At 37.8% G+C, this 11,495-nt stretch overlaps 1 protein-coding gene across 1 annotated transcript in view; it reads right to left on the bottom strand.

The window, feature by feature from the left end:
* Positions 1-378: 378 nt before the first annotated feature.
* SEC23B (SEC23 homolog B, COPII component) overlaps positions 379-11,495 on the bottom strand; it is a 28,339-nt gene continuing 17,222 nt past the window's right edge. The window contains exons 15-20 of the mRNA XM_078392554.1: positions 9,371-9,448; positions 8,893-9,054; positions 8,163-8,249; positions 6,418-6,573; positions 2,324-2,389; positions 379-2,022 (exon numbers count right to left, since the gene is read on the bottom strand). Coding sequence (XP_078248680.1) covers positions 1,933-2,022; positions 2,324-2,389; positions 6,418-6,573; positions 8,163-8,249; positions 8,893-9,054; positions 9,371-9,448 — 639 coding nt within the window. The 3' untranslated portion in view covers positions 379-1,932. The remainder of the gene's footprint in view (positions 2,023-2,323; positions 2,390-6,417; positions 6,574-8,162; positions 8,250-8,892; positions 9,055-9,370; positions 9,449-11,495) is intronic.

Here is an 11,495-nt window from a genome sequence, read left to right as displayed (position 1 = left end):
TATGGCCAACACAGTTTCCCTTGCATTTTGTAGGAACTATTCTGAGCATGCACATGTTCAGAATTCTTATGACTCAAGATAGGGTATTCATATACGAATATGAATGTTCCCTCACAGGTGGGCATAACGAGCCACTCCTGGCAGGAGGCGGGAAGATGAGCCTTGTTGCCAGGTCAAAGAGTGGCTCGCAAACCGCAAGCTCTCGGGTGATAGGACGGAGGTGCGGAGCCCGCAGCAACAGCAGAAGGTGAGTGGACAGTCCGGCCTCAGGGGGCTGGAGCCTTTTTATGTCCACCTGTGGACTTACAAAACAGTCGGAGACCTACTAGAGAGCCAGGGCAAAGCAATGACTAGGAAAGATGTAGAGTGGAGATGAAGCGGTATATAAATATATTTTTATTACAGGTATTTGTTTTCCAGGGCTAAGTGGAGCAAGGCCCCATACTAAAAAAAAAGAAACAATCACCATAAAATTAAACAAACATGAATTAGAAATCTATTCCTGCATCAATTTTTTGGCTTATTACATGTGTCTCATGAATTTGGTTCACAGATAGGCAAGGGCTGTGAACCAATCACAGGCCATATGCGTTTTATCCAGAAGGTTCCCGTTTCAACCCTCTGTATCTCCAAATACAGCCAGCAAAGAATCCTGCCGAAACCTGGATATCCATTACCAGTAAGTCTTGTCAATAGTAAGGTAGATCAGTAATAGAGAAGTAGTTTTGAGTGCTGGGCTGAATTCCCATGTCTAATGTTATAAAGGCTCCTGTGATTACAACCACTTCTATTTCAGGTTTTCTCCTTGCCTTCCCTTGGGAGAAGGTTGCCCATGTATGGGGGAAAACCATTGCAAATAACATGGGTGGATAAAGCCAACTCTGAGATGCAAGAGCCAGCAGCCAAAACATCCCACAGATACTCTCAAAAGTTTTGTTGACTCTCTATTTCTCCACATCACAGAGAACATGGAGTGGACAGGGATCCCCCTCTCACCTCCAAGCAGGAATTCCTCTGCACTCTGCTGTCCTTTCCAGGAGATAGGGCAGAATCCCAACTGATTGAAGACAACAGGGGTTTCCTTACTATTTTCAGGTGAAAGGATAAACAGAGTGAATGGTAACTCTAAAGTGCAGGGGGTCCCAGTCAGTTTGCAAAGTGGGGTTTCTCTTTGCAGCAGAGAGTACTGCTATGATCTTATTCAATATAAAGCACCTCCTTTGTTGCAATACATTCAATCCTCTACAACCACCTGTATTTTGTTAAGTTTAAATTAACATTGTTATGAATAAGAGACACCCCTTTCTCCCTCCAGAAACTGGCCTCTTCTCCAATATCTGTAGTATTTGCACAAAGATTTAAAGTTTGCAAAATACTGCAGGTTGTCAAAGCAAAAATAAATAAAATAAAAAGTAAAAAAATCCAACAACCTGGAGTAGTTGCAATTTCTTCCATAAAACAGTTTATAACTTCTATTCAGTTACATTTTAATATGTTTGTATTAATGAACCACTTGCCTCACTGCATTTATTCAAGCCTGACAATTAATATTTGTAACATGAAAACAGATTTCACTCTTTCCCTCATGCCCGCAAGCACATAATGACAAGTTGGATAACACCAAGCTTTAACACCCTCCTCAATTTTTATTTCACTTAAGTACAAGTACAGAAAAAAACCTGCATGGGACAATCTATAAATCACAATGGAATGATTACATGAATGAAAACACAGAACTGGAAAAACACAGAAAAGGAATGTCAATAAGTTAAATCTAAAATGCAAAATTGCCCTTACGTATTTGTTATATGAAATCATTAGAAATCTATTTTAAAACGGGGAAGAAATTTTATTAGTTTTTGGCAAACTGATTATTGGCAGTAGGATGATTCAGTTAGTTCACTCATTTGAGAATTTCTTAGTAGATCAAAATTATGATGCACTTGACACAGCCAGCTTCTTCAGGTGGTCCATGAATACTTGCAGACTAACATCATCTGTTAGGATTGGGGCACCAGATTCCTGAAATAAGAAGTTACAATTTAAACACAAAGCCTGAGCAGATGTAATTAGAGGGGGAAATGAATGGATGAAGAATTAAATGAACCTGGTTACGCTAGCTCTGCTGAATCACACTGCAATTTTTACTCTCATTTTATCCATTTCTTACCCCTTTCCAATTTTGTATTTGGAAAACCCAGGCCTCTTGAATACCACAAGTGACCTCTGGCTCCTTATGAAGTTTGACATCTTACATTAATTGTGAACGCACAGAGAGGAAATATTAACATTTCAGAAAAGGAGTAGTTACTTCTTTACCTACCTGTCCCCATGCATAAAGGTTATTATGAGTCTGGGAAGGATTCACTTTAGACAAGAGAAACCGTGCCTATAAAAATGAGAGTGAGAAAGTAGCTTAGATGCAATATGATAGAAATATAAAGCTTATCACCATGTCCTAAAAGTCTATATCACATCTCCAAGTGAGCTAGGCATCTCTCTTAATATCACTCAGGTTAATTAATTTATTTATTTATTTATTTGATTTATACCCCGCCTATCTGGACTACCAGTCCACTCTAGGCAGCTAGATTAACAGGGAACATTAACAGGGAACATTTGCAGAGGAAATGAAAACATGGAAAAACATTCTGAAAGACTAGTTCTTGAAGAATGCTTTCTGCCTTTAGTAAAGACTGCCTATGCTCTGGTATTTAATATTTTGAAAGGTTGCAGCCATATTTCACCTAACTGGTAGGAAAGGTGCCCATAGAAATAGTAACATATGGGTTCAAATAAATCTAAGAATGAAATAATCAAAGCCAAAACATGTTTTGGTAAGCTCCAGTCTGGGTGATCATCGTGCGGTCAATATGTGTAGAAACTTCCTAATAGCTCAAAAGCCCAGTTTGACTACTGAAGAAACAAGTCCATACATGACACCTGCCCTGACAAACCCACACTCATTCCAAACCTGTTTCAGAGTCCTATTGAAAATACTGGTGTTAGGTTGTAAAACTCCAAAGGGTCTGATCCAACCTTATGTTCAGGAACATCAAAAGATTCTTTTGGACAGCAAGATCCTCTGAGAGCGCTTTGCTCAGAAGTCCATTACTGTTAAAGCTACACTAAGGAGGAGATTCCTCCTCATTGTAACTTTTAAGATAAAACCATATGTATTAGAATATAGCAATTTTATAAACTAGAGATGGGGGTATTCGTATTTGAATATCCACCCACAGGTGGAAATAACGAGGGTTATGACGCCAGCTCAGCGGAGCCTTCCTATTGCGCCATTGTCCACAATGGGGGGGCCACTCCTGGCAGGAGGCGCGATGACAAGCCTCTCTGCCACGTCACAGAGTGGCTAATCAACTGCGGACAACGGCGAGATAGGAAGCCTCCGTCGAGCTCACATAAACATATAACCACTGCGCCAAGAGCCTCGTGGCGCAGTGGTTAAAATGCTGTACTGCAGCTAAAAAACTGTGCTCACGACCTGGGGTTCAAATCCCAGGTAGCCGGCTCAAGGTTGACTCAGCCTTCCATCCTTCCGAGGTCGGTAAAATGAGTACCTAGCTTGCTGGGGGGGGGGCAATGTGTAGCCTGTATAATTAAAATTGTAAACCGCCCGGAGAGTGCTTGTAGCACTATGGGGAGGTATATAAGTCCAATAAATAAATAAAATAAATAAATAAAAAATAGCCAATGTAGTTTCTTATACATTTAGTGTAGCTAGCTAAATGTATTACAGTATAAGAAACAACTATTCCTTTCAAAGAGTGACAGCATTCTTGCAGCGGCAAAGATGCCTCCTAAAAACAATTAACTCAGGCATCCCATCCTTTGGATAAATAGACTTGGGACACAAATTAACTATCCGCCAGTTTGGACAGGTCAGGAAATGCAAATGGAAATGTTACAATCTGAGAGACTTCCTCTGAATAAGTTAATTCTGAAACATGAAAAAGAAAACTGGAAAGGAGTATCAGTTTTGATTATTTATGGTGCTTTATTATATAACCATCTATGAAAGCTATCCTATGCATTCTGAATCTTTGGACGTCTATACTGACACCTTAGCATGTGTATATATTGATTGCTGGTATTAATAAACACTTTTCTGATACTTTACATCTTAATAAGCCTACTAGCAGATTTCCAAGGAAAAAGGCTCCACCCTAATGACAAGGGAAAGAACCTATTCCAGCCCAAAGATCTCTTTGCTGTAGAATTTCTTACCCCAAGCAGCACACCCAAAGTAGTTTATTTTCAGGTAAACTTCCAATTCCAAAAGGCCTTTGTACTGGGAAGGCCATGGGGAAAGCAACATCTTAATTAACTAATCTGTGGTTTTGGATGTCCAGAAATGGTATTCTCTGGTTGACGTACTATTTGTATGTATAACTGTACACCTGCTGTGTTGGTGCTATGTTTTTATAATATATGATTTGCTAGCTACGGGGCTCATATTTTCACTTTTATGTATGAAGAAGTTGGCTAGTTCCATGAAAGTTCACATTAAAATATAGCAGTTAGTCTTTAAGGTGCCATACCTACTACTTCTTCTTCCCTTTGCTTTTTGCTTTGTGTTTCTTGCTAATATATTTACTGTACACCAGATTGTCAGAGTTAATTACAGGAACCACGTAACTCTCCTCTCACTACAACTGTCTTTTTACAGGTACCATTCAGAATATGTATATTGCTGCTCCCAAGCTGGGCAACTCCGTCCTATGGGAGGTCAGGCTGGCCTTCTCTTTGCTTTCCTTGCACAAGCAGACAAAGGTAGGCTTTTCCTTAGTAATTGGATGTCTTAGAGGGGGGCTGTTTTGTTTTTGTCTCACTCCCAGTTTTTATTCTGTTTGTTTTAATATTGTTTTAATGTATTAAATATCAATTAAATATTTTATTAAATGAATAATAAACTATACAGTATTAAGCAGAAGAGGAGCCTCAGAAATGTGTATCTTAATAAAAACTTTAAAAGACAGCAGGATACTAGCCTAAAACAAACCCTAATGCTTAAATATTAAAGTTCCTAACAAAGCTTTAATTTCAAGAGTACAGGAATATAAAAGCTGGTATTGAATGAAGATATATAAATTTTCTAAAGCAATAAATGAATGTATTGCATTATTTAGTGCCAGGCACCATTGTGATACAATGGTTCTAATTCAGAAGCAGAAAAAACATGTTCTTGCTCAGACGTATACTGGGTAGTGCTGGGCAAGTCTAATAGACTAATCTATTTAAAGCACCACTCTAAAGTCAAAGGAGCAACAGGAGAATATGGTATGAACCAAAGGCCAAATTCCAGTTGCTTAGGGTAGTAAACTTTTGGGATAATAGCAATCCCACATGCACCGATACTGGGTTATCCGTGAGAGGGTGCTTTACAGTCTACTGTATCTATTCTTTACCAAATGGCTGGTGAAGTGTTTCCTGGTTCTGGCACTTGAGGCAAGCCTTCTCCTCCTCCTCTTCCTGTTTAATTTGGTTCCACTGTTTTATTGATAGTCTCCCTCCTTCCATTCTCCAAGCAGCAAGGAATCAGTGGCTCCTGCATGCTGGAGACTACATTTGTAACTTTTGTTTCCTCTGACTGTAATTACAGATGGTAACTGACAGTAAAGAGACCCTTTAAATGCATCTAGAGTGACTTTTTAAAAACCATACAAAGTGCTAATTTTGTCTGCAAACCAGGGGTAGTGTTTGGTGAGACTAGGCTGATCTCTCCATGTTTCTTTGTTGCTTTTTCCCCCTTTCTGCCTCATACTCTGCTGACTAAATAAATAACCAAATTCCTAGAAAACACATTTTTAACCAAAATTCCAAATATAAACTACACTAGAGTAGATCTATTGACTTACTAGAGACTGGTGAATCAACTCCTCTGTATATTCCACAGGTTCAAGTGGGCCTACTCTAGTTGTGACTTACTTTAGCATAGCAAGTGGCAGGAAGAGTAGACCCATTTGAAACCACAAAACTTATGTTAACTCAGTAAATCCTTATTGCTTCAACTCTTGTGTGGTTTACTACACTAAGCAAGAGAATTTTGGCCACTGAGTGCATAAACCCTTATGAAACAATCCAGAAATGACATATCAACAAAATTGAATTCAAAGTGGTTCAATATATAAAAACACATCAGTTCTTTTAGCCTCCACAGGCTGACATCAATATGGTGCCTTGGGCAACAACCAGACTACTTTTTAATTCAAATACAAAATATACTAGATATTCTATATACAATGTTAGGACACACTTTAATCCCCTACAGAAAAGTATAACCAAAAAGACAGCAAAATATATTCATACTCCAAATTATGACATGGAAACAATAAAAAGCCTATACTGAGATAGTTTTGTTGAGTTTATTAACACACCTTGCTTTGTAAATCTGTGCCTTACCTGACTGCCCCCATGCTCTGTGTTAATATAACGTGGCATTGGAAATCTGGTCTGCAAAATTTCTTGAGCATCATCCAGTGGAGCCTGTAGTAAATGCTTGAAGTTTTCATACTCAGGCATATCTTGATAGCCAGCTTTACGCCACTGTGCAATAGTCTTAATGTTAAAAAGAGGGGGGGGGAATGAGGAATTAATAAAAGTTTTCCACATTTTATTATTCTCAGCCTTCCCTTGATTTCCAGTCAATTCCATTTTTATCATGAGGCAATGACAGACATGGCTTAGCTTTTACTTATTCTATTTCTGATTTGTATTATTATATTAAAACTTCATCTAAGTAAGTGCACAGATCTCGCAAGAAGCGTTGTAGCCAATTATTCCATGGAAGGTTTTGAAGCTTAAACAGGCCTAGAAAACTCCCAACTGGCACTGGGGCAAGAACTAGAAACTTCGGTGAAGCTAGTCCTAGCTAAGCCTCAAAGCCTTCCAGTTGAGGCTCTACTCCCAGGTAAATTGCATGTAGGTGTCTGTAAGGTGTCTCTCAGGTGGAACTCCTAAAATAGAGAATGACTGGATTTGTAGTCCAAGAAATATGAAAACCCCATCCCTAACTGGGTTTTTTGAATTTTAAAATTTTAATATTTTAAGAAACCCCAAAAAGACAATAAAAATTCAAACACACACTACTATACACTCCTTAGATTCATTATCCTTATACAGTCTCACTCATTATATTTTCCCTCAACCCAGTGCCCCTTTGGGACTAGGTTCCAACACTTTAATTTTACAGTTCATGCCATCCTGTGTCTCTCCAGAAATGTACTGATTCTTCTTTTGGCATATATCTCTTCCCTTTAGTCGGCACATGTTCGAGAACTGGATTCCATATTCCACCTCCACTCCCATTATGTCTCTTACTACATCAAAAACCAAACTTTCCTTCTTTTTTTGCAAGACAATTACATATGCATGTATGTTCCTTTCTCTTTCTTACACCTCCAGCATAGATGTGATTAAGTTTTATTTATTATATTTAACAGGTGTAAAATACCATTTCTAAATTACCTTGTAACAGTTTTTTTTATTCTCACTGACATGTTCCTCATTATTCTTTTATTCCATATTTTGTTCAAATCTTTCCCTTTTATTTCTTCACTCATATCCTCTTGCCACAAGTCTTTTACCTTTTGTATTCTGCTTTTACCAATAATTTATATATTCTATTTACATATTGCTATTTATATATTCTATTTATTGTTATTTCCTTTTTCTTTTTTCTATATTCCTCAAACTTCGTCAATCTTCTTCCCATCCATGTTTGTAAAGCTCTCCTCCAACACTATCTTTCAAATAATCTTTTTCTTGTCAGCTTTCACATCTGTATCTACTAATAGGGAATATCACAGCATGGATAATCTTGACCTTCATCTCTGGTGACATATCCTTACACTTGAAGATATCTTCTAGTTCCTTCATCAAATGAATTATTTTTCTTCTTCTTGCTTTTATATCCCGTCTACTTCCAGGGCTAGATGCTAATCCTCAATAAAGTAGGCTAACTGAGTAGGCTATGTATTATTCTTAATGATCTCTAAACTACCATCTTTCCATGCTTACATGGGCTCCAGAATTCAGAATATGGCACATACTAAGGACACCAAACCACACAAGTTTTATTTCAAAGATTTCCTTGTCACACAACTCAGGCAGAGGTCAGCTTGGGCAAAAGGTTATTTGTACCTTACCTCACCAAGGTAGATAACAATCTGGAAAAAGGTATCCATCAGTAGTATCCTGTCAGGAAGAATGCTGCTGCTATCCAAAAGTACAGGCTAGAAAAAGCCAAAGGGGAAAGACTTAATGGCTGTTCAAGAGAACTGCCTCCCATTCCACACACAGACACACAAAAAGGGGGGGGGGAGAAAATATATCACGGTGCATTTTAGCCTCAATTGTTTTAAAACAACTAGAAGACTAAATAGAAAATGGGCTGGTACATGTATAAAAAGGAGGAGGAGGAGGAGAACTTTCCAGTTTCAAGCAATGGCCTATCCTGGAGGACAGCTATGATTAATGAAGTATTTTTAATATCCTGCTTTTATTGTTAGTGATATATGAATAGCTTCTTCCTATGTTTTGTCTTCTACTCAAATAAGATTTGGCATATTTAATAGCAGACCATTAGGAACTCTGAGGAGACAGAACCTCCCAATAAAAATTTCTTCTCAAGTTTTTCCCCACCTGTAAAAACTGACTATAAAGAAGTGTTTTTTTTCAGAATTATAGATATATTTCTTCTCATTCGGGATAACCAAAATTTCACCAAAGCATGACAGGGAAAGGGGAATCTTACCCTATATTTTTAATATTCCAGAATTTGTTATTTTCCCCCCAGTGTAAGATCATTCCAAAACTGATTAGAGAACTATTTACAGAAACATTTAGTAAAGATAGCCTTAAAACAAAGTGAATTACCTCAGGTGGCCCATAGAATGAATAGGAATAAAGTATAGGCTGAATCATGATGAGAGACTGGGTCAGGTCCTGTCTTGCAAAGTGATGGCGGTAATACGAAGATTCATCTGGACTGTTATTGAACACTTGGAGGAATGGAGATCGACGTAGATGGAACATGAACTGTAAGGGATACAGGAAAGAGCAGAGAGATCACAACAGTGTTCTGCCTCCCTCTCCGTTTTCTTCCTTTTTGTTTGTGTGGCACTTTGCTGACTTGATTCAGAGAACCAATAAGAAAAGCTGACACGCACTGACACGCAATGAAAAAAGCTGACATGCAATAAGAAAAGCTTACACTCACTGAACAAAAAATACAAAAAGATTCACTTCAAGAATACATTTACTGTTGCATTTGTCCGTTAATCATATATATGCTTGGGAACGCCACTGATATTCCGCCTATAATAAACTATTAACATTTCAAACAAATTCTTACCTGAGGATACAGGGAAAATGAATCAGACAATCTAAAAGAATTTGGATCATCCTTGTTGTACTGTCCAAACTTCTGACACTGTTGGGGTAATAGGTAAAGCTCAGTAATCGTTTAATTATTTTAAAGCAACATCTCATAAAATAATAAAGACAAAAAAATGGATCACTTGTAATGATGTTACCAAGAAATTGAAAAAGACATAAGCAAAATAAAATTTGTCACATAAATAGATACACTAAATAAATGAGGCTAGTTTCAAAATTACTAAGAGAGAAATTACTAAATACAATAAACTATCATGTTAATTGCATTACCTATAAATGTAGTGAAGAAGAAATGAAAAACAAAAGGAGAGAAGCAACTCAAAATAATGGTTTGCTTCTCATATTGTTGAAGCTCAATCCAAAGGATTTTAAGTATTTTATATAATGTAGCTAATTCTAGATAACACCAGACCATTTATTTCTTTTCTCTCCTGTCTTACATCCAAAGATTTCAAGCCAATGACTGCAGCACTATCTGCTTTGTATTTCTGGACAGCACTAGCCTTTGTTAAGGTTGGAACTTCCCTCCAAACCATAGTTTTAAATTATGGTTTAGAGGCAAGGGGCTAACCAATCTGGTGACCTCCCATTTCACAGATGAAACTGATTTTTAAAAACTCATTTTGACAGACTTTTGGTCCATCCAGCACATTCATTTTATTTGTTGCTGTGCTCCTGTACTGTCATGTTAGTTTTAAATGGCCACAGTTTTATTCTTTCATGAGGTGTGAGAGTCAGATTGTATATTTTATATAAACTCTAATGTTTAGCAGTCCTGGATTTTTTTTTTTTTGAAAAGGTGGAATATAAATGGAATGCAATAATCAGGAAAATAAATATGCAACAGAAAACTATGCTTTGTAAGAATCAGAAAGTGAAGGAGAAAACATCTTAAAAGAAAGAGCAGGGACAAGGGTAATTCTCACCACCAAGTGACATTTTAATGCCATATTTGAACCAAACTATATTGGTTAATTTGAAGGAAAAACACAATTCAACTGAAAATAATAACACAGAACCTGAGGAAGACTCTTATTTTTGAATCTGAGATGTTAATTTTTTGTAATGACAGGCCGTAGTGATGAGGTTATTTCCCAGAAACACTTAAAAACTATAACTTTGAATGAGTACATACAGTATAAAGACTTAGATAGCTCCAATCAGACCTCTGACAAAATATTAAACTGTTTTGTTTCAACAGGTGTTTATAGATGCAAGGCTGGACTCCTGTTTAATATTACAAGAATGAGCCCTGGGCCTCAATGCCCATCCCTCCCTCATCCTGAGTGGCTATGAGAGGCAAATCAGAAGCATTTGATTTCACTTTTCAAGTAACCTGAGTGGGAAGAATTGCCCTTGTTCTTTCACCTTAAGAAGGATGGTTTAGCCTAATCACCACTATAAGAGTTTAGGAAACCATGTCAAATGAGTGTACCTGCTTATGTACTACTTTGGTTGGCCAGGGTTAATTGACAGGCCTACTACATGGAAAAGTTACTACAGCTGACATTCCTGTAAGAACTAGCACATATGCCTGAGATTTAGAAAGTACAGTGGTGCCTCGCTTAACTATTACCTCGTTAAACGACGAATCCACTTGATGATATTTTAATGGGCAAAATTCACTTCCCGACGATTGGTTCCCTGCTTCGGAAACCGATTCTTCGCATTATGACGATCAAATGGGTTTCATTGGGTTTCAAAATGGCCGCCCACTGTGTAAAATGGCTCCCCGCTGTGCTTTAGGACAGATTTTTCACTGCACAGGCATTGGAAAATGGCAGCCCTATGGAGGATCTTCGCTGGACGTTGAGGTATTTAGCCCATTGGAACGCACTGAGCGGTTTTCAATGTGTTTCAATGGGCTTTTTTATTTCGCTTGACGAGGATTTCGCTCTACAGCGATTTTGCTCAAACGGATTATCCTCGTCAACCGAGGCACCACTGTACTCTGTAATTTGTGACCAGTTCCTGAACTACATGTGTGTTACCAAGGGTCATTTATCTAAAAGCAGACAAATGTCTTTTTAAAAATGTGCTCATTCCCCTTATGTTGTCCTGTTACTCTGTTGGATAGTTTC

This window comes from Pogona vitticeps, chromosome 4 (assembly GCF_051106095.1).
Source record: "Pogona vitticeps strain Pit_001003342236 chromosome 4, PviZW2.1, whole genome shotgun sequence".
Taxonomy (NCBI): domain Eukaryota; kingdom Metazoa; phylum Chordata; class Lepidosauria; order Squamata; family Agamidae; genus Pogona; species Pogona vitticeps.
Note: the sequence above shows the minus strand (reverse complement) of the source record. Positions and strands in the feature narration are given on the sequence as shown.